The sequence below is a fragment of the Sorex fumeus genome, unplaced genomic scaffold, assembly GCF_029834395.1.
Source record: "Sorex fumeus unplaced genomic scaffold, SorFum_2.1 ptg000093l, whole genome shotgun sequence".
NCBI lineage: Eukaryota > Metazoa > Chordata > Mammalia > Eulipotyphla > Soricidae > Sorex > Sorex fumeus.
The window spans coordinates 4,212,525-4,234,952 of NW_026606150.1; the positions used below are offsets into that span (position 1 = coordinate 4,212,525).

The window sequence follows — 22,428 nt, forward strand, 5'->3', positions numbered from 1 at the left end:
CACAAAAATAACTCAGGCTGCTTTGCCGAACCATCCTGTCCACCAGGGGCGCTGCTGAGGCTGTCTGCCTGGAAGGGTCACCAATGGGCGCGGAAAGTCCTCACTCTCATGGCTCGGGCCATCGCCGCCGCGGGTAGGGATCCTGGCGGCCCGGTTTGGGAAGAGGCAAAGGGAGTTGGGTGAGGAGAGAAAGAAGACAAAGAAGACACTCGATGCTACGGGGCGCCAGGAGAGCCCAAGCTGGCGCCCCTACTATCACCTGCCCGTGCCCAAGCGAGTCCTCGGCCGCTTGGCCCAGCCCGGTGCGTGCACACACACACATGCGTGCACACAATCACATGCGTGCGTCCCAATGTCTGGCTCCATATGGTGAGGTTCGGCGTGTTTAAACGAGGCCAATTCTCTCTATATATAATATATATTTTCTTAAAAAAACCGAGTCTAGTTCTGTGGTGGAGGCGGTGGGGGAGCTGGAGGCATCCCGAAGGGCGGCATGCCCGCCACCCCCATGCCCATCATGGTGACAAAGTTAGAAGGGTCCATGGGAGGCGGAGGAGGGGGGGGCGGGGCATACATCATGCCGGCGGAACCAGGTGGCGGAGGCGGCGGAGGGGGGGGGGGCCCCGGGCGGCAGAGGCGGCTGGACCCCAGGGGGCAGGGGCACCATAGTGGGGTTGCCTTGCATCTGAGGGGCTCCTGGAGAAGCTGCGGCAGCCGCCTGCTGCTGTTGCCATGGCGGGATGGACCCTGTGCCAGCGCTCGTGGTGGTAGTCGTCGTATCTGGGGTGGTAAAGAAGCCCAAGGTCACACGCGCGGGGGGCACACCGCGGCTCTCTGCGGCTGCTGCCTTGGGATGGGGGCGAGGGGCGCCTGCTTCCTGGCTTGGCATGCGGTACGGTGGTGGGGGGCGGGCGGGCAGGGTTGTCCTGGCGATGGGAGTGGAGGGGTGGGCAGGACTACCCCGGGGTCAGCCTCGAGATCTCTGGGCTTAACAGAGTAAGCCCTTGTCACCAATGCCCTGCGAGGGCCGAAGGGAAGGTCCAGACACAAGAACCGGCTCTGACATCCCTCCGCCCAGCCGCCGCCGCCACCACCGAACAGCACATTCGACCTCAAGGCCACAGCTACTCTCCCCCAATGGCCCGGTCCCACCCTGCAGTCTCTCAGGCCAGTCACGTCCCTCTCCGGAGCATGCGTGCACCACCCCACCGTGGCCAGCTCATTCGGCCCAAGAAACCTGGACCGCTGGCACCCTACCACCTATGACGGCAGGCTCCCCTCTAGGCCCCCCGAGACCCTGGCTCAGACACACCACACGGAACACCGGCTCTCCTCTCCAAGCCCCGGGGGCCAGCAGGCCCTCTCTGCGCACCCCCATAGAGAGCAAGTCTCACCCCAGGTGTCAGCCTGCCTGTGGAAGCTGCGAGGTCCTCGTCCTCTCCCCCGGCCCCCCGACGCCCACCCACCCCCACGAGCCCAGCGTACTCCACTCACTTTGCTGCCATGGCAAGGGGGTACTGGAAGCCATACTGCTGCTGGGCGGTGGGGGCGGCGGAGGCTGCTGCTGCTGCTGCTGCTGCCATGGGGGAAGCGGGCCAGAGGGCGGGGGCGGGGGCTGCCCACTGGGCGGCGGCGGCGGCGGCGGCATCATGCCCATAGGCGGCGGCGGCATCATACCTGCGGGGCAGGACAGTTAGGGGAGGCCTTGGAGACGGTGGACCCGGCGCGGCCAGCGGACTCCCTGCCTACCTTTTCCTTGATGCAGGCGATAGACCCCAGAGCCCACAGGCGTACTTCCCAGGTACTGATCTTGATGGAAGGAAAGAGCAGGAACTTAGCAGGACATTTGCACTCTTTAGAAAGGACACCCCTGCGCCCCCCCACGCCCACCCCCCAGCGGCTCTGGAGCCGGGCCCCAAGGGGCCCCCGGTCTTTACCCCACACAGAAATCGCTTCCTGAGCCAAAGCGAGTTGCGAGACCCCACCACCTTCCCAGTTTGGTCCCCAAGCCCCAAGGTTTCTGGTCTGACACTTACTTACCCATTGGAGGAGGGCCATGGTGCCCAGGTGGGTGGGGGCCCTGGTTCATCGGCGGTGGCGGTGGCTGCATCCACGGGGGCGGGGGGCCGTTAGGGTTGTGCTGCATGGGATGTCCGCCATGCCCACCGGTCAGGCTGGGCAACGGGTGTGGGAAGCTGTGGGGGCCACCTCCGGGCCCCCCTGGACCACCTCCATGCATGCCGTGGTAGGGCCGACTGTCGGAAGGACCAGAATTCATCCACGGTGGGCGGCTCTGGGTGGTGGACATGAGAGACTGGGTGAGAGCATTTCCCGCCACTGTCCTGGTCTGCTCCCCCTGCTGGCAACACTGTTCTTTGGGTGATGCCACCGGACCAGAACACAACGACAGGTTCTTCCTCAAGTGACAAGGTCCCCCCCAAAATTGTGACATCCCGAAAGAACAGTGTTGCCAGCCATGTCCGTCAACCAGGTACCCAGACAGGCTGGGCCTACCCGCAGTCTGGGGAAAGACTGGGGGCCCAGCCCACCAGCTAGTCCCCAGCTCACCGGTGGAGGAGGGTTGTTGGCAGGAGCAGCAGGTCGAGGTGCACTGGCCAGAGGTGTGGTGGCAGGGCCAGAAGTGGAGCCCACAGACGCTGGGACAGGTGCTTCTCCCAGTTCTGCCATGAGGGACAAATATTCTTTATCCATCCGTGCTTTATCCTGAGCTGACTGGGGGTCTCCAGGCCTAAAGGTGGGGTGGGGAGGAAAAGAACCTTACTGTAAAGACTGACATAGTGAAAAGACTGTGCTAGTACAGGGGGTAGGGAGCTTGCCCTGCAAGCAGCTGGCCTGGGTTCAAGACCCAGCACCGCAGGTGTGGCCTCCTAACAGAACAGAAACACCAAAATCCACCACAACCAAAAATAACGCCAGAGTAATAGTGCAGTTGGGTTGGGTGCTTGTCTTGCGCACGCTCACCCGGATTCAATTCCCGATATCCCACAAGCATCCCCCCACCCCCCATGCCCTGCCAGGAGCCCTGAGCACTGCTGGGTATAACCCAAAAGAAATTGACATTTCCAGGAACCCAACTGGAATGACCCCAAGCGCCTGCCACAGTAAAGAGCCTGGGGGGGGAGGGGGAGAAACAGGCCAGTAAGCAGGCCACAGCTAGCTCCACCAGCCAGCGAAGAGAAGGGTCTCCCCAACATCTGATTTCATCAAATTCTACATTCCGGAGTTAAAGGAAGGAAAAGCTGCGCAAGAATGGTGCAACCAACAGTCAGAACCCCCAAACACCTTTCCTTCCTATCAGCTAATCGAAAAAGAAAATCGTTGTAAGTGCCAGCTCACAAGGAAGCACTACACCCACGACTGTCTGGTCTTAAGGAGACCATCAGTTTAAAATGAAATGGGGGGCCTAAATGAGGACAGTAAGTAGGGTGTTTGCCTTGCATGATGTGGACCCAGGTTTGATCTCTGACACCCCATATGGCCCCCAAGCCCAGCAGGCGTGATAAGAGCCAAGAATAATGCCTAAACACCCACAGGTGTGGCCCCCAAAACAAAAATACCTGCAAAACTGTTTTCTACACAGGTGATCTCTAACCATCCTGAGTTTTAGGTCATTGGAAAAGATAGGACAAGATTAAGGCACAGGCCTTGTACAGAGGACCAAGTGGGCTATAATCCCTGGAACTGCATATGATGCCCCAGAATTTCTGGGCATGGTGGCTAGAAAAATAGTTAGTTGCACCTTTACAGCCCATGTTCACACAGAAGGTAAGCTTTTCACGAATCTGTAGGCAACAACGATCAATCAAAATCCTAAAGAACCAGCCTCCCTGCACAACTACCAGAAACCCCAATTCCAGCAGCTCACCTTTGGAATTTACAATCAGAAGCGATGTGGCCAGCCCCTCCACACTTAGTACATACTGTAGTATTGGTAATGCTGCGAGTCTCAGAGCTCTGCCAGGGTCTCAGGATTCTGTTGGGGAGGAAAATAAAAAACCTCAAGGTGTGCCCTACTTCAGCATATCGGGGGTTCACATAACACCCCCCCCGCCCCGAACAATCACACACCTGTTATCATCTTCCCGCAGCGTCCCATTCAAGCGAGCTAGCTCCCGAAGCTGCATCTTCCGTAGATCGTTCTGGTCCTCAGGGGTCTCGATCCCCTGCTTTAGAATGTTTCGTATCTGGAGGAGACACCAGGTGCAGTCAGTTAAGTGAGCCACCGCCAAGTCCAGAAAGTAGCTTCCATTCTGGCTCCTCACCTGTTCTACTGCTTTCTTCACATTCTCCATGGTGTTGGCAGTAACCAGGGCATGAAGTGGCTCATCTTCCCCCGGCAACATCTGGCCATCTTTGCGCCCCACTTTCCCTTCTTTCACGGACCCTTTCCCCCGGATCATGATCTTGGCGTTGCACTCCTTCTCTATGTTCTTCAAGGTGTTTCCTCTAGCAGGGGCAGAGAAGAGGATTTGTAACCCAACTGTTACACCCCAAAAGCGTCCTGAGAAGAGACACTGGCAGGAGGGCGAAGAACGCGAATCCCCACCAGTCAACCTCAAGGTCAGACTTCTCTGCAGAATAACGGATGATTTTCTAACAGAAAATCAGCCAGAGTCAATGTCCTACCAAAAATGGAGAGACAAGCCAATGGCACCCACGCCCTGGGATGGCACTCACCTGGGCCCGATGAGCAAGCCCACGAAGTTGATTTCTGGATATTCATCCTGCGGGATCATTACTTTGTCACTCACACGTGTCGCTGGGGGTCTAGGGGAGAACAATTGGAGACACTGCATTTCTGAGATGACCACAACAATCAGCATAGCTCTGGGTACTAATCTTTTTTTTTGGCTTTTTTTTTGGGGGGGGTCACACCCAGCGATGCACAGGAGTTACTCCTGGCGGTGCGCAGGGGACCATATGGGATGCTGGGAAATCGAACCTGGGTCGGCCGCGTGCAGGGCAAACACCCTACCCGCTGTGCTATCTCTCCAGCCCCCGGGCACTAATCTTGATACCACCCATTAACTGCCACAAGCGACAGGGTCTGTGGTCAGGCCCCCGAAGTCCCTGCCCTGCAGGCTCATGGCGCTTACTTGTAATCTGCAGGCGGCTTGAAGTCGGGGTTGAGCGCAACCATCTCCGTGATGAGGTTGTGCCGCTCCTCCTCGAGCTTTTTGCGGGTACGGAACTCTCGGGTGTTGAGCCGCTTCCCCTCGCTATTGTAGATGGGCTCAGGGGAAGGGGACCTGTGGGAAACAGAGCCCTGTTACTGCTCTGCCGTCACTCTTACTCCCACACGGGCTAAAACAAGCCTTCCCAGTCCCTCTGCCTTAGACCCTAACAACACTCTCCGGAGGAACCGACCATTACGTGTGCTATCAAGATCGTGTGGATGGGGAAGATGTAAACTGGCTTAGCGTTAGGTGAGCGGGGGTGTGTGTGAGAAAGGGGGGAAAAAGGGTTGGCTTCTAAAAGTGATGAGAGGGAAAAAAACTGCCCTTCTGGGGGTCAAATCTTTGGACTGTAAACGGCAAGGCCAGTCTTATCCTCTGGAGTCTTCTTGCCAAACAGAGGTTTCCAATCGAAAAAATCGACAGTGTTACAGCTTTACGCACCACAGAAACCCCAAGTTTAGGTTCAAATGTGAAGTTTCACAGAGCTCCTGCCCTAGCAGGAAGTGTGTCTGCACCACAGGAGGGAGCTCCTCAAACCCAATGCCACTGGCACTCAAAGCTATTGCAGCTAACTGGCCCCACAATGGAGAGAGATGGTTCAAGGCTTCGTTTCTGCTTTTCCTTCAATGGCCTGGCCGTGTCCAAAGCCCAGGAGTCAACCTGTTTTTCTGGCTGTTGGAGGTTGGGGGTCAGTCTGGGTAGAGAAAGACGTTAAAGTGCTAAAGCAGCTTCTGCAAGAGGCTGCAAATGCAGATTTTGCTCAAGTACTTGGCTAGGGTCTGAACCTGCAAACAGCAAGGGGAAAACCTAGGATTCTCCACCAGAGTTTACAAGTCCAGAAAGCAGATTTTCTCTCTCTCATTTTTTAAGGAGTAAAATGCTGTTGCTACAAGTAAAAAATAGTAATGATAAAATGGTCAGTTTACCACAGCTGGATTTTGCGGTAATAAAAAAATAAAAAGAGAAGTTACACTCCTAGAATTCTGAGTTAGGATTACAAAAAGGACCATTGCTTGATATTATGAATGAAAATTTAGTAGCAGCTGCAAGAAGGGAAGAGACCATGTGGATCAGGTTATTAAAAAACATCCTGAAAGTAGTCGAGTCCTATACCCTTAGTTTAGTTGAGAGAACCTTGCCTAGTTGGAGAGCAAGGACAGAACTCGGCTGCTCCCACTGTCTTCAGCCTAAAGGGAACCATGTCATACCACGTTACACACGATGGAATAAAAGGTCAGGTTTGTTCATGGCTAATGACGGCTAAATGACACCTCCGTTTCTAACATTTGTATAAACTGTTAGCACAATCCAGTAGTTAAGAATAAAAGCAAACATACCCCCACTCATTAGACTATTATCTTATACATTAAAATCTATAAGAAATTTTAAAACATTTAAAACTGCAACTTAAGCAACATCAAAAATGCACAAAGTGGCTTATTGAAAATACACCTTCTTAGGAAGTAATCTTATTAAAGTAAGAAACTCATGCATTTCCCTCCAACCTGGGTTCCAAAGCAAAACCAATTAGGCAGTAGGGCCTCTTTGAAACTGAAAACAAGGGAGAAAAAAACTGCTCTGGTTTTTATTTCTAACACGCTTAACATCTATAAGTCCCACCCCGTAACTCTCTAGAATGAAGCATTTTTGGCTCATCACCAAAACCAAGTTTTACAAGTACAAAATTGGTCATTTAAAGGCCTCAGAGCAGTTTAACCTCTTTCAAATGTGGATGGAAGGTAAAACCTAGTATTCTAGAGATTACAAGGGCCCAACTTGTTGGCTTCAAATAGGTATCACAGATATCAACTAGTCTAGTCCAGGTTCTCCAGAAAGCAAAGGTGGTTTGTTAAAAATTCAACCTTCTGAGGTACTGCCTGGTAACCTGTAGACATTCAAGAATAAAGGCCAGAAAAACACTGAAAAGTTGTGGTCTATAAATATGTATCTTAAAAAAAGGAAAAAAAATCAAAAGGAAATTTAAACACAACCCATCAATCAAAATCTATAGGTGCAAAACAGTGAATTTGACTAAAATCAGAAAGTGGCCAAAGATACTGGTTTTCTGTAAAAGGACAACAGAAAGATGCTAAAGTGAGTGGCCTCAAAACCATCATCGTCTTGATTAACAAGTATTAACTTGGTAAATGAAAGCCAAAAACAGTATTTCTGAAAGCAAAGTGTTTCCACCTATGCTACAGGGACTAAGTGAAATGTCAGAGAAGGAAGCTTACTGCCTTTCTATAAATGGACCAGTTTTTGGCTGTTCAAAGACCAGCCCAATTCCTGCTTTCCCCCACCCCCCGCCCCCTCAGATACTTTAATTGTAAGGGGAAAGAGAAATAATCAGTTCCAACAATAGACCACAGTTGAGGACCACTCCCTTAAAAAATAAATAAATAAATAAAAAGGCAGCGGGGAAGGAGTTCAGGCTTGGTTGCTTGCCTTCCCAGAACAAGCGAGAATTTCTGGCCCTCCAACGCCCCAGGCAATGGCCAAGGCTGAAAACTGGCAGTGAAGGAAGCTGGTTAGAAACCTCATCTATTTCAAAACCATCCCAAAACCTTTAAGAGGAAGACTGCAACAAAGAGTGACCAGACTGAGTCTCTGGCCTGCTCAGTTTCGGTGATGCTCAAACTACTTTTGATCCCTGCACCGTGTACCTGTGAGAAAGACTATACCCTGGCCTGGCGGCCAAAGGGACTGAAAGACTGGTTAATGGGCCACACCTCACTGTCCCTAGTGGGCAAATCAGGTTAACGTTTACATGCTTACCAATTGGAAACCAGTTGTCCATTTTCCTGTAGCTTTTTATTCTGCTAGTAATTAGGTTTCATTCCAATTTTCTAACTGATGACTGACCACATAAATTGCTAATAATTAAACCCTAATCCCCAAATGGTCAGATTACCCGGTCGTCTTACTAGGATTGTATTGAACTGACACAATATGTTGCCACCAGTAAAACATATTGAGAAAAAGGTAAAAGCGTTACTGTCAGCTGGTTAAAACTGTTTCCCAACCTGTCCTCAGGGTTAGGGGGGATGCCCAGGTCTCCTGTGCGCAGTTTACGAGTCAGGTCTTCTATCTGCAGTTGCACTGGAAGAAACCAGGTTAGGAAAGAAAAAAAAAGGATGGAAAAAAGACAATGTTACCAAAAAACATCTCAAATCTCAACAACAAGCATGAAGAACTCGGAGACTTTGAAAGGGACGACTGATCAGTGAACACATTGAGGCAAAAACCCCCAACCACCTATCGCAGGAATCCATTTACATCTATCGGGATTTTTCACTTCAAATGGTTATCACTTAAGGAAGCAAACAGTTTGTTGGAAGAGGGGTTAGCAGTAAAGACTGTTCACTAAGGCTCACATCGAAGCAATTACTGGGAGGCGTGTTTCACCTCTCCCTCCCCAGCAAGGCTTGCTATATACAATTGGCACCCGGAACAAAAACCACGTATCAGCATTACCCAATTCCCACCAAGTTAAAATTACTTTCTTGAGGGCAACTCTTTAATTTTCTTCATTAAATATTAAGCATAGCCCAAAATGAAATCTATTACATGGGACAAGGAACAATACCAGTTCAGTTAAGATCATTTTCATTGACACCAACTTAAAAATTCTTTAAACAAGTACATTAACCAATTCAATACCTCATAGAAATTCATACATAATCTCTGTACAACCAGACCAATGCTAGCTAGCAAGTGCTGTTTTTGCTCCAAGTTTATTAATATACCTTAGTAACCGGTGACCGTAAGACTCCACAAGTCTGTATGTAGACTTGTACCTTATGTAGGGAGTGAAAGTAAGGGTGCAGAGGATGAGAGCACAGGTCAGGGCTGTATGTGTGTGACCCTCAGACCATGACAAACTAGGCTGTGCAGGAAAGAGATGAGGATTTTAAAAGTTCAATGATTCCAGTTTGATTTTTTTCAAGCTACTGGGAGCTGCAGAGCCAGATCATTTTCTTCCGTTTCTTACCTTTGAGAAACCTAGAGTAGTCATCTCTAGTAAGTGCAATTGCTAATAAGCTGGGTTCAAGTTCAGTTCACTCCCCAAGAGAATGCACATTTAACCCAAGGCTCCCGCTTAATTTTAAATACATCCCACCAAATCAAACCAAAAAAGAAAAGGAAAACCTTCATTAACATTGAGAAGGTATTGTACAGGTCAGTATGTACCATGAAAGACAGCTTTAAGATATCAAATCTGGACCTTAAAGAGGCCATAAAATTCCTGGCTTGACAGTCATGAATGAAGCTGAACGAGGTGAAGAGTCCTCTGTGGAGGGCAGCCAATCCTATGAACTAGACTCAGGGGGTCTGAGCTAAACTAGCACTTTCACCAGAAGATCTGCTCTCTGGGCTGTGTGCAACATTGTATGTGCAGGCAGCATGGGTGCATGGTGTGTAGCCCAGAAAGAAAAAAGGACTCTGAGGCTGAGCGAGATGGGCAAGCACATAAGCGCCTGCCCAAGAGGGAACTCAAGTTCCATCCCTCTGCATTGTGTATGTTGCCCAGCACTGTCAGGAATGAGCCCTTAGCACAGCTGGGTGTGCGCCACCCCTTCCTTAAAGTGAGGAGGAAAAAAAAATAAAATAAAATACACACATACACACACACACCTTCCCCCTCTGTAGGCTATGTCCTATCTTTGGTCACATGGTCACAGCTATCAGAAGTCCTGGAGCTAAATGCATTAGCCCCTTAAGTAAGGAGTATGTGAGGAAAAAAAAAATCTCAGCTTTGTATTCCTCATTTTCTAAGTGTGCTTTATGTTTCTTGATATATCATCCCATTGGGGACAATTTTAAAAGGCTGCAAAAACCCATACATGTTTAACATAATTTCTGGAAATTGAGGGGGGGGTGTTGTAGAAAAGAACAATGGGAAAAGAAATGTTAGTATTGTGATAAGGAGGCAGACATTTCCATTACCTCCAATTTTCTCAGCAATCTAAAATAAAGTCCTTAAGAGTAAGTAACCCGCTGGCCTTGATGCTATTTGTGAAGGCCAGAGTCTCACAGGCCTGGAAGGCCTTTGCCCTGATTTATTCCCAAAGGGGTATGTATTTGGTTAGTAGAAAATGTTTACCAAGTAAGCTTTTTTGAGACAGCTGCAGATACATAAAGTAAAAATTGCATTATAAACCTTGAACTAAAAAAATAAAAGGTAATTTTGGTTAACTTCAATTCCTCTGGAGTCAATCTTAATTCTTGAGCTTTGCAGCAGTGAAGATCTTCTAGCCTACCTCCTCCCGTACCCAAGCAGCACTCCCTTCCCAGCAGAGCTCTCCAGCGCTCACTCCAAGAGCCCTCATTAAGACAGCTCTCCAGAGTCAAACCAGAGAAGATGCTGAAGGGAAGATTTGATTCAACAAAATGGTACAGAGGGGTGAACTGGAAAAACACTTTAGAACCACTTTTTGATTAAACTTTTTCTCTTTCAGAAAGTACCTATAAAAAGTGAAAGACCACGTTTTTAGGGAAGGGAAAAATATGCAATTATGGTAAAAGGCCACGCTGTGAAAACGGTTCTTGGTTTACAATACCTGCAGTGTTCTCCACTAGGGCTGTGACCAGAGAACCATAAGACACTCACCTCAGCAACTGGCAAAGAACAGCGGCTGAAAAGGGTTTGGGATGGGGCGCAGCAGCGAGCAGTGCTGTTGGCTGTGGGACTATCTCCCCCCCTACCGGGCCCTTCTACCTTCCTGGATCTCATGGAGAACACTGCTGTTATGAACAGACCAGAACAAGGAGCTGCAGTTGCAGGACTCACTGAGGAAACTCTGATTATGTCAAAGTCATGACAATGCATCTGACCAGACTTTTCAACAGGCAAAAATATATTGCTCAGAGTAACTATAAATAATTCTGACTGCAGAACATGTATTTACCTATATAAGCTCTCTCTTGTTCCCGAGTGAGCCCAGGAGGGATAACTGTGGGCATTCCTGGAATCACTGTCTTCTGTTCCATTGTGTCTTGGTTCCAGCGGCTTCTCTTCCGCTTCTTACTCGGGAAGTCTAAAAACAGCAGAGTCCATCAGACAAAAATATTAATCAACACAGTAACTACCAACTGGAAGTTCAACCACTTCTGACATACACAGTTCCCTCAGTAGATGGGGAGATTTAAACTTGACCCATGGCCTGGGGAGATGGCCCACGGGGCTGGAGCACATACTCTGCTGTGGGATCCTTGGGTTTGAGCTTATCACGTGACCACCAGGAATGACCCCAAACAAAAGGACCGAAAATTTAGATGGCAAAGAACAGAAGACAAACTTCATGGAGCGAGAGATTAAAACATACGGCCGCCAAGGAGGAAGAGGGTCTCAAGAGCTATTTTAAAATTTTGGACCAGTGAAACATTTCCCTCAGAGAAAATCTTTAACGCGCAGCTTTAGAAACATCTTGAGAAGATACAGTCAGAACCTCATCCACGAAAGCCATAAACGCTCAACTGACTGAAGGATCCAGCCAAGTGTGCAAAGCAGCCAGAGGGCTCCTTCCACTCCCACCTTGCTAGAGGGGCCAGTGACCAAGTCACGCAAAAAAAAGATCGTTTTCAGCGAGCACTTAATTTGGCTGACAAGTCATGGAAAGGAGTCAACTCCTCCATCCAACAGTAGCTCCATCTTTCCCCCACAGATGAGCAGAAATCTCATCGGAAACGCAGGGCTCTACTTCCCGGGGCCAAAGGACAAAGTGGGGCAGACTATGCGCCAGTGTGAATTAGGGTAAAACCAGAATCCCCTCCCAGAGAGGCCGGGCCCCTCTAAAATCTTCAACTTTTCTGCTTCTCTGTAGCGAAAAGCCAGCCTTCCCCTTAAACCAGAGCACTACCGTACCCACCCCGCGGCGGTACCGGGAATCACCCCCAGGGATCTTACAGACGCCAAAAGCCCGCGAATAAGGGGCCCCCTCCAGGGGCTAGCCCCTTTCGGGTCACCCCGAAAAACCAGGTAGGGGGTGATCCACGGGAAGAGTCGACCCCTTCATTCTCCCTTGAAACGCACACCCCCCGCCCCTGCACCTCCTCCTCGAGCCAACTTCCCTTCCTTCCCTCCCCAGGGCCCGCCCGCCGGCCGTCCGGCCTCCCCGCCAGGCCGCCCCACTGCGCCTGCGCCCCGCGCGCCTCCTCCCGCCCCTCCCCCGCCGCCCCGCCGCGCGTGCGCACTCGAGGCCCGAGAACCAGGCCGCGCGCCCCGTGGCGCCTCCACCCGGGTCTCCCCGTGCGCGCGCACGCGCGCGCGCGCCCCTGCCGCGTGCAGCCGCCGTCGCCGCCGCCGCCGCGCGCCCCTCCGCCGGCCGGGCCCGTCCGCGCGACGCCTCTCGCGCTCTCGGCCCGACTCACCTCCTCCGCCGCCGGCCGGGCCCGGCTGCTGGTCCTGACGCGGCGGCTGGGGTGGCGGCGGCGGCTGCGGCGGCGACACGCGCTGGTAGAGCGGCGGCGGCGGAGGGGGCGGCGGCGGCGGCGGGTACGAGGCGCCCGGGGAGGGCGGCGGCGGCGGCGGCTGCTGGGGAGGCGGGGGGGGCGGCGGCGGCGGCGGCGGCGGTAGCGCCGCGAAGGGGAAGGCCGCGGTCAGGGCCCCCACCGAGCCCACGGGCGGAGGCGGCGGCCCGGGCCCCAGCATCCCCGCCCCAGGCCCGGGGGCAGGCGGCGGCCCCGGCTCGAAGCCTCCTTTGGGCCCGGGAAGTGGGGGGAGGCCGGGGGGGCCCAGCTTACCCAACGGCGTGGCGTTCGCTCCGGTCGCCATGGCGCCCCCCGGGGACCGGCACTGGCGGCTCCTTTCAGGCGCAGGCGGCGGCTTCTCCTTCACGAATCTCCCGGGGGGAGGGGACCCGACTGCGCTGCCGCGGAGCGCGCGGAGCCCGTCCTCTCACGCGGCGGGCGGCGGCGGCGGCGCGAGACGCACAAAGAGGGAGGAGAGAGGGCTCCGCGGGGGCGGGCCGGGGGCGACGGGGCCGGGGCCGGGATTGGGCCGGGCCGAGGCGAAGGGTCGAAATCGGCGGCCTCTGATTGGCGGAGCTGTAGCCCTCCTGGCTGCGCGCTGGGATTGGCCGGACCGTTAAGCCCGGCGAGGAAATGGCGGCCGAGCCCGGGGAGCGGGGAGGTGTCGCAGCGCGCACTTCATTTGTTACTGCGCGAACTGAGCTCCGAGTCCCGAAAAGAGGGGGTGGGCGGGGCAAACTCTGTGACGTGGGGGCGAGGGACGCCCTCATTGGCTGGAGCGCCTTGGGCCAGTCACGCCCGGGCGCGTGGTTGTGTCGTGCGATTGGCTGTCGCCAGTTCGATTCTTGGTCTTCTCCGCGCCCCTGAGGAGCAGTTTCGCTGGGACCGAGCGAGAGGTCGCGGCGGAAAAGTCCCGGCCGAACGCGACTTAGGGGTGGGGCGGGCTGCAGCTGACGCGCCTGCGTAGACGAGGCCTCTCCGCCCTTCGCTCACGGTCGGGCGCGGAAGCCCTAAGTGACGTCAATTCGCTGTTCCCATAGTAACCCGGAACCGACGGGCGGGGGTGGGGCCGGCGCACGTCCGTGAACCGGATCCGTTGACGCCGCCAAGTAGAAGAGCACTTGTTTTGGGGTGGGTGTGGAAAAAAAGGCTACAAAATAATGATAAGTATTGAAAGACAGGAAAGCAGTATCCGAGCCAACGCAAAGCATGGAATCCTAGGGGCAGCAATATAAAGTTGTCTGTTCCAAAACTCGCCTACTGAGCTTTCGATTAGAACCCTAAAGAAGTTGGGATCGGATTACATCATCCTAACATCGTATTAGACGTGTGGGAAAACCAGTGCAAGCGAGACCGAGGAGCTTTCCGGATAAATAACACGCGGTGTAAAAGACGACAAGGGAACAGAGTAGTATTGTTGTAGGAAAGAGAATTAGTGGCATAAGTAATAAGGAGTCGGAAATAGAGTTCTTGTATCTGGTAGTGGTAAGGAAAAGATTCACACCCGGATGGTTAAGTACTTACCTTGTGTGGGCCTGTGGCCTTGCCCTTGGTTCACATCCCCTGACTGTATATGACCCCACAGCACCTCCAGGAGTGGCCCCTAAGCTGACTCAGGTGTGGCACACCCCACCCCACCCCCACCAAGAAAAAGGGGCCGGAGCGATAATACAAGGGGTGAGGCTTTTGCCTTCGCGCGGCTGACCCAGGTTCAATCTCTGGTATCCCATATGGTCCCGAACTAACCAGGAGTTACCCCTGAGTACCACTAGGCATGGCCCGAAAAAAAAAAACAAAAAATATTACACATAAAAAGATTTAGAGTCTGAAGAGAGAGTACAGCAGGTAAGTCGGTTGCCTTGCACAATTGAATCGGGTATGATTCCCAGCACCTCTTCCTTTGCACAAGGCCAACAAGGGTTCCATCCTGGCTTCCACAGGTGCCACTGGGGATTCAGGTCCCCAGGAGTCATCCCTAAGCACAGGGCCAGCAGTAAGCTCTGAGCATCACCAGGTGTGACCCCAATAAAGGAATTAGAGCGATAGGACAATGGGAATTTTACCCCAGTACCACATTTGGACCCCAAGAGTGATCCCGAGTAGGACTGGAAAGTAGTACAGCAGGTAGGTCGCTTACCTTGCCCAACTGAACTGGATTTGATTCCTGGCACATCACATGGGTTCCCGAGCCTGCCCAGAGTGATCGAGCCCTGAGCACAGCCAGGTATAATCTCTCTCACCCCCACCCCGCACCCGTCAAAAAAGAGAGGAGCTGAGCACCACCAGGTGTGGCCCCCCCAACCAAAAATAGAATGTAATATGTAATTTAGGGGCTGGAGAGATAGTACAGCAGTTAGGACATTAGCCTTGCATGTGACTGACCCGGTTTAATCTCCAGCACCCCATATGGTCCCCCAACCAGGAGTGATCCCTGAATTCAGAGCCAGTAGTCAGTCCTGAGCACCACCGGGTGTGGTCCAAAAACAAAACAGAAAAGAAATTATAAAGGAATAATGGGATAATTCTCATCATTAAGTACTAAAATTAATGAAAATCAAGATGATAGAAAAATTGCTATACATATAAAGATCTGGGGCTGGAGCGTTAGCACAGCAGTAGGGCGTTTGCCTTTCATTGAGGCCAGTCTGGCCGACCCGGGTTCAATTCCTCCACCCCTCTTGGAAAGCCCGGCAAGCTACCAAGAGTATCTCACCCAGACAGCAAAGCCTGGCAAGCTTCCCGTGACGTATTTGCTATGCCAAACACAGTAACAACAAGTCTCACAATGCAGACGTTATATATGCAAAAAAAACCTTGGAAATTATTTTTTAAAATGACCAAAACAGAAGAAAATGGACAAATAGCAAAAAAAAAAAACTCAGAAGAACAAATCCTAATAGCAGAAAACCCCGAAATGTGGGGCTGGAACGATAGTACAGTAGGTAGTGTGCTTGCCTTGCACGTGGCCAACCCAAGTTTGATTCCTGGCACCCCATATGGTCCCCCAAACAACGCCAGGAATTATTTCTTGAATACCACTGAATGTTGCCCAAAAAACAAAAAATCCTGAGCGGTGCCAACTCCCCCCTGATTAGGGAAATGTACAGTTAATGCTGGATAACTAGGGTGGAAAAGATGGGCAAACACTACTGGGAATTCCTTTTTTTGGAAAGTTTTCTGTTGTCTATTAAAATCGTACCCCTTTCAGGAAAAATGAACCTCCTCAAGTTGACAGCCCCCTCCTGGAATGCGTCTATAATATAATGTATCTGTATGTGATGGTGAAACCTGGAAACTGGAACTATTCCTAACCTGGATTATTAGGCAGTCTCTTTTGGGGGATGGGAGGCTTTGCCACACTTGGCAGGGTTCAGGACTTTATCCTGGTCCTTAGAGATCACTCTTGGCAATGCTCAGAATCCTGTGCAGGGCTGGACATCAGACGGCTCACATGAACCCCATGCAAGGCAAGTACCTGTACCCCTGAGTATCACTCGGGCCACTTGATTTGTTTTTGTGTTTTGTTTTGGGGCGACAGCTGGCGATGCTCAGACGTCACTCCTGGATCTGCTCTCAGAAATTACTCCTGGCGGTGATCCCCAGGCTTTGATATCCAGGTCGGCAGCCTGGGAGGCAAGCACCTTCCCGGCTGAGTTCCGCGCTCAGGGATTACTCCTGGTGGGCACAGGGGAACATACGGGGTGCCAGGGATTGAACCTGGGTCAGCCATGTGCAAGGCAAACACCCTGTCCTCCGTACTACCACCCTGGCTGCATCCACTTCAGCTTTTTGTTTGACTTTTTTGTGGGCCACAGCCAGCAGTGCTCAGGGTTTACCCCAGGCAGGGCTTGGGAGACCCTATGTGCTGCTGGGATCATCTCACCCAGGTCAGCTGCGTACAAGGTGAGGATCCTACCGACTGTGCTATCTCTCCAGACCCAGCCGTGCTCCTTAGGTTTCTTCTCATGACCTCTGTAGAACTCTGGACTGAATGCAGCCTTCGGAGCTATTCCCCGAGCCCCAAGGAACTCTGTGTGTATATGTGTGTGTGTGTGTGTGTCTGTGAGTGTGTGCGCGCGCGTGCGCACACGCGTGAACGCGTGCATAGGTGCTGGTGGAATGCTGGAACCCAGGCCTCAAGTGTGCCCATGTGAGTCAAGTGCTCTGACTCTGAGCCACCCCCCAGCGTATGTGAATGTCAGCGCTGTCACACATGCTTGCCCAGAGGCCATGCTTCCTGTCTGCAATGCCCACACATCTTTCTAGTTGCAGTGTTTGCCAGGGGTTACCACCTTTTCTGTAGTACACACACCACACACACACACACACACACACACACACACACGCCTGGCTGTAGGGGCACCAGAAATTGTGTGCAAGCTCAGAGTTGACAGAAGAGCCCCAGGGCTCATGCTTGGTGTCCGAGGGACCTCATCACCTCGCCCATGCCAGGCAGGCACTCTGTGCCAGCCCTATGGACCATCTTCGTGTTTCTACATAGTATTTTAACTTATTGCATGAAATTAGCATGATTGATGTGTTTAAAGTCAAGCAAATTGTGTAGACAAGGAAAGAAAAATAGGGCCGGAGTGATAGTACAGCAGATAGGGCATTTGCCTTGCACACAGACAACACGGGTTCGATCCCCGGCATCCCATATGGTCCCCTGAGCACCGCCAGGAATGATTCCTGAGTGCAGAGCCAGGAGTAACCCCTGAGCATCGCCAGGCGTGACCCAAAAAGCCAAAAAATAGAAGAAAAGGAAAATATGAGCCAGGGAGATCTCTCAGTTGGCTGACTCCATGCTCACGTGCGGGAGGCCCGGGTTCGAACCCCAGCACTGCATGAGCCCCTCCGGGAGTGACTCCAGGCCACCGAGCTGAGGCTGGCCCCTAGCACGACTTGATGTGCCCCCTCTCCCAATGGGAAATGTTCAACTCATTTCTTTGAAAATGAAAGTAAGTTTTATTCTTTGAGTCCTTCTATGCCTAGCGGCTTCTGAGTGCGAGAGAGCATGGCAGGTTCGCAGCAGATAAACCACAGACCTGCCCTTCCGAAAAGCGTAGTCAAGCGAAGGAAAAAGACAAACGGGCAAATACAAACGCATGAATAATAATAACAATGACAGAGCCCACAGCTGTGCCCGACTCCCAGGGGCCACGTTCTCCCCACGTTCCAATCATTTTCGTTTCATTTCCTCTGTGTTCCTGGAGCTTTATGAGTATTGTTTAATTTGCCACATTGAAATAGTTTGGTTGCCTTTTCATTAATTTCCACTTCGGTTAGGTTGTTCTGAAACCATCCCTAAAACTCTCTACTCCGTCGAAAAAAAACAAGAGTTTTCTTTGTGGTCAGGAAAGATCAATTGTTGTAAACGTTCCAAGGATGAGAGAGATTCGAGCCGAGGGTTGGCTGCTCCGGGCCGTGTTCCCAGTCCCTGTCCCTCTGTGGCCTTGAACCACCAGTCTGTGGACTGTGTGGGTTCCTAGGTCAGGAAACACAGAGTTGGGGCCAGAGTGATAGCACAGCCTTGCATGTGACTGATGTGGGTTCGGGCCATGACACCCTAGCTGGTCCCTGAGCACCACCAGGAGTGAACCCTGAGCACAGAATCAGGAGTAAGGACTGAGTGTGCCCTCCCCTGCCAAAAAGAGAGAAAGAAAGAAAACACAGCCACTGCTTTAGTGCATTCCAGCCTGAGCCTTTCCTGGATGGAAGGATGGGATGAGAAATCTAAAGCAAAGACAGTTTCAGCAACTTCCCCAGGGGCTCCCAGCCCACTGGTACAAGCTTGTGTTGCGACAGCAAGGAACTGACACTCTGGGTGCCCTGAGCACTAGGCTGCTGTTTGGAGGTGAGGTAGAGTTCCCCCCCCCACACATCCGGCTGAATTGGGGAGTCCTGGATTTCTCATCACTATCCCCACTCTGCACTCAGGAATCACTCCTGGCGGTGCCCGGGGGACCATATGGGATGCTGGGAATCGAACCCGGGTCGGCCACATGCAAGACAAAAGCCCTACCCGCTGCGCCATCGCTCCAGCCCCTCCTGGGACATTTCTGGAGCTGCAGGGGGAAGAACAACACCCTACAACCGAAATTTTGGTCACAGGCATCGCCTCATTTTATTATTTTTATTTCCTTGGGGTCCTCGGGGGACTGTATATGGTGTTGGGGGATCAAACCAGGGTTTGTCAAGGGCAAGGCAAGCACCTTCCCCTCTATATTATCTTTGGGGCCCCTGTCATGTCATTTTCTAACAGGGTGCAGTATATTATTTTTTAAAATTTGATCTTTTGCCTTTTGGATCACACCAGTGATGCTCGGAGGTAACTCCTGGCTCTGCACTCAGCAATTATTCCTGGAGGTATTTGCAGGATCATACGAGATGCCAGGGATCTAACCCCAGTCTGCCATGTGCATGGCAAATGCTCTTCCCGCTGTACTATCGCTCTAGCCTCGTGGTGCAGCATATTAGAAACACGTCTAGTCTCTGTCCCCAGGTTCCCCTGCAGATCTACCAAAGTTCCAAAGAGGCCAGAAAGATAGATAGTACAGCGGGTTGGGTGTTTACCTTGCATGTGGCTGACCCAGGTTCGATCCTTGGCATCCCATGTGGTTCCCCAAAAACCACTAGGAGTGATTCCTGAGTGTAGAGCCAGGAGTAAACCCTGAACACTGTCAGATGGGACCCCAAAAGCAAAACAAACGAAAAATTTCCAAAGTTCTAGAGATTTCCTGTGTGACTATGGAGGCTCTTTTGTTTGTTTTGGGCCACACCCAGCAATGCTCATTGTTCTCTCCTGGCAGTGCTCAGGGGACCATATGGGATGCTGGGAATCAAACCCAGGTCAGCTGCATGCAAGGCAAGAGCCTTCCCAGCTGTACTATCTCCCCAGCACCAATGGGAATGGCTTTTTTTTTTTTAAATTTTTATTAGTGAAACACCATGAGGTACAGTTGTAGACTTACAAATTTTGGTGCTTGGGTTTCAGTTATACAATGATCGAGTACCCATCCCTCCACCAGTGCCCATTTTCCACCGCCACTGATCCCAGTATCCCTCCCACCCCCTGGGAATGGCTTTTATCTTTCATAATGAATCCCAAACTCCTGAGGACTGGGCAGGGATTGCTGCCAGCAGGAGGGTCCTGAGCACTGAGCCAGGAGTAAGCTCTGAGCACCACCAGCTGTGATCCCGAAACTGAAAAAAAAAAATGCAGAAACTCTGAACATGGGGGTTGGCTGGCTGCAAGGCCTTATCTGTTATACATCTCTTCAGCTTCTAGGGTATTTTCTTTTGTTTTGGGACCATACCCGGCAGTGTGAAGGGCTTACTCCTGGCTCTGTGCTCGGGAGTCACTCCTGGTGGGGCTAGGGCTACCATATGGGTAGCTGGAGCCGAACCTGGGTCAGCCACATGCAAGGTAAGAACCCTAAGCCCCTCCTAAAGTGAGTTAAGTCCTTAACAAAGTTTCATTTTGGGGGATAATCCCTAGCATGACACATAGTACCCCCAAGCCCCTGCATAAGTGAGTCCTGAGCACAGAGCCAGGAGTAAGCACCACTGACTGTGTCCCTCTCCCCAAACTACCAGTAACAAAACTTGCACTGGATTATGGATTTTCTATAGAAAAATATTCATCTGTAGGCAGGGGCGATAGTGCAGCAGGGAGGTCTCTTACCTTGCACGCAGCCAACCCAGGTTTGATCCCTGTCATCCCGTATGCCCCCCCCCCCCGAAAACACCACCAGGAGTTAATTCTTGAGTGCACAACTAGGCCCCTGAGCATCGCCGGAAGTGGCCCAAAAGGGGAAAAAAAAAAGATAAAAAAGATAATCAACCATTACCATGTACTTGGATTATTGACCACATGTTGATAATCAGATCAGTGCTGGTTAAATGATACTTCTGGTTTTTTTTGTTTGTTTTTGCTTTTTGGGTCACACCCAGCAATGCACAGGAGTTACTCCTGGCTCTGCGCTTAGGAATTACCCCTGGCGGTGCTCAGGGGACCATATGGGATGCTGGGAATCGAACCCGGGTTGGCCGCGTGCAAGGCAAACACCCTACCCGCTGTGGTATTGCTCCAGCCCCTAAATGATACTTCTGAAGTGCTGAGGAGTGCATGATGAAGGGACTGGGGATGATCTCGCCTGACCTTCCCCAATCTCCCCCTCTCCCCCCCCCGTCGTGTCTTTCTCTCTCTCTCTCTCTCTCTCTCTCTCTCTCTCTCTCTCTCTCTCCTGTGTTTGAGCCACAGCTGATGTTGCTCAGGGATCACACCTGGTGGCTGGGGAGCCCTAGGCAGTGCTGTGATCAAACTGGAGTCACCAGCAGGCAGGAGAAGCATCTCAGAGGCTGGAGATAAAACAGCAGACAGGTGACAGGGACAAGCCCAAGAAGGGGGCCCCAGTTTCGGGGCTGGGTGGGGCGGCGGGAACGCGCAGAGTCAGAGCCACATGATTCACCGCCCTCGAGTTTGAATGTTTGAGCTCCCCGCAAACAGGCTTTCCGTGGGTTTCAGAGAGAACCATTCCTGGCTGGGGGGTGGGGGGGTGTACGTATGTATGTGTGTGTGGGGGGTAGGAGGCCCCGTCTCGAAAGACGGTAAGGGGCAACCTCAGGCAGTGCAGTGGGACCGGCCACGACAATAGCCAGTCTGGGGCCACATGTGCTGTCCCGCAGCGCGTTGGGGATGCGTCGTCCTGGCTCTGCCAAATCCATGCCCCTGCTGTTGACACAGGACAGGACACACGTGTGCGCATGTGCGTGTCCGTGTGACGCAGAGCCCCACTTCCCCGAGCCACGGGTCCTTGCAGTTGCTGCTCACGTCCAGTGTGCCAAGGGTTTGGTTCCTGAGCAGTTCCTTTCCGACAGTCACGTCCTAGGACCCGGTGTTTGATACGAAACGGTGCTTGGCACCTCGTGGGGGTCAGGAAACACGTTACTGTTTGGCCAGCTGGGGCCTCCACCCAGCCCCGGAGCCCAAACCTCGAAGAAGATGAACAAGGTTCCTTGGGGAGACAGGGCAGGGATTAGGGTACGTGCCAGGCATGCACCTAGTCCAGGTTGCCCACCAGCATCACCTGGTGTGCCCTCAGGTACCCCCAGGTGCCAGCAGGGTGCCCTGAAGGGCCCTAGCATGGACACGCCAGCCTAAGTATTTTGGGGACTGACCTCTGGGCACCCTTAGGAGGCCCCAAAAGATTCCTGGGGGCCGACTGGCACCCCAGACTCCTCCAGGGACAGCCTCGAGTTTGTGCTTTTGTGCTTTCTCCTTCCCCAGCCACCTTCCTAATGGCCCAAGTGCGTCCGTCGCCCCCCACTTGCTTTCCCCCCACCCTCCCGTGCACAGCGGGAACGTGACCGTGACCGCTTCAGTTCAGCTGCCAGAGCCTTGGGCGTGGCACCGTGGCTGTGAGGGTGTTTCCGGTGCGCCCCACGGTAGCCCCAGACATTCCACCCGTCCCCTCACTCAGAAAATGTGGCCGGGACCTCACCTAGTGGCACGCAGGAGCCTGTCCCAGACCTGCCACCGCCAGTCCCCCCTGCCCACCACTTGACACTTGGCTGGACAAGGTGCTGCCCACGTGTGCATGTGTCTAAGGAACAGAAACGGCCATGGAGGGACGCAGGGACTTGGATCCCCTGGGCCAGGACACAGCTGCTTTGCACGCGGGAGGCTGGGCTCCATCCCCAGCACCCCAGTCTCCTGAGCTCCCCCAGGGGTGCCCCAAGCCATTCCCCACCGGCCAAA

The 22,428-nt window shown here is 52.6% G+C and overlaps 1 protein-coding gene across 1 annotated transcript; it reads right to left on the minus strand.

Annotated features, from left to right (window-relative positions):
• SF1 (splicing factor 1) lies at window positions 1-13,362 on the minus strand. The gene is given in 14 exon segments (XM_056132092.1): window positions 1-618; window positions 620-780; window positions 1,495-1,677; window positions 1,750-1,809; window positions 2,041-2,314; window positions 2,569-2,749; window positions 3,887-3,994; window positions 4,090-4,205; window positions 4,284-4,467; window positions 4,699-4,788; window positions 5,118-5,270; window positions 8,222-8,297; window positions 11,108-11,236; window positions 12,570-13,362. Coding segments are annotated over 14 exon segments (2,295 nt in total). The 5' UTR covers window positions 12,973-13,362; the 3' UTR covers window positions 1-441.
• Between the last annotated feature and the right edge of the window lie 9,066 nt (window positions 13,363-22,428).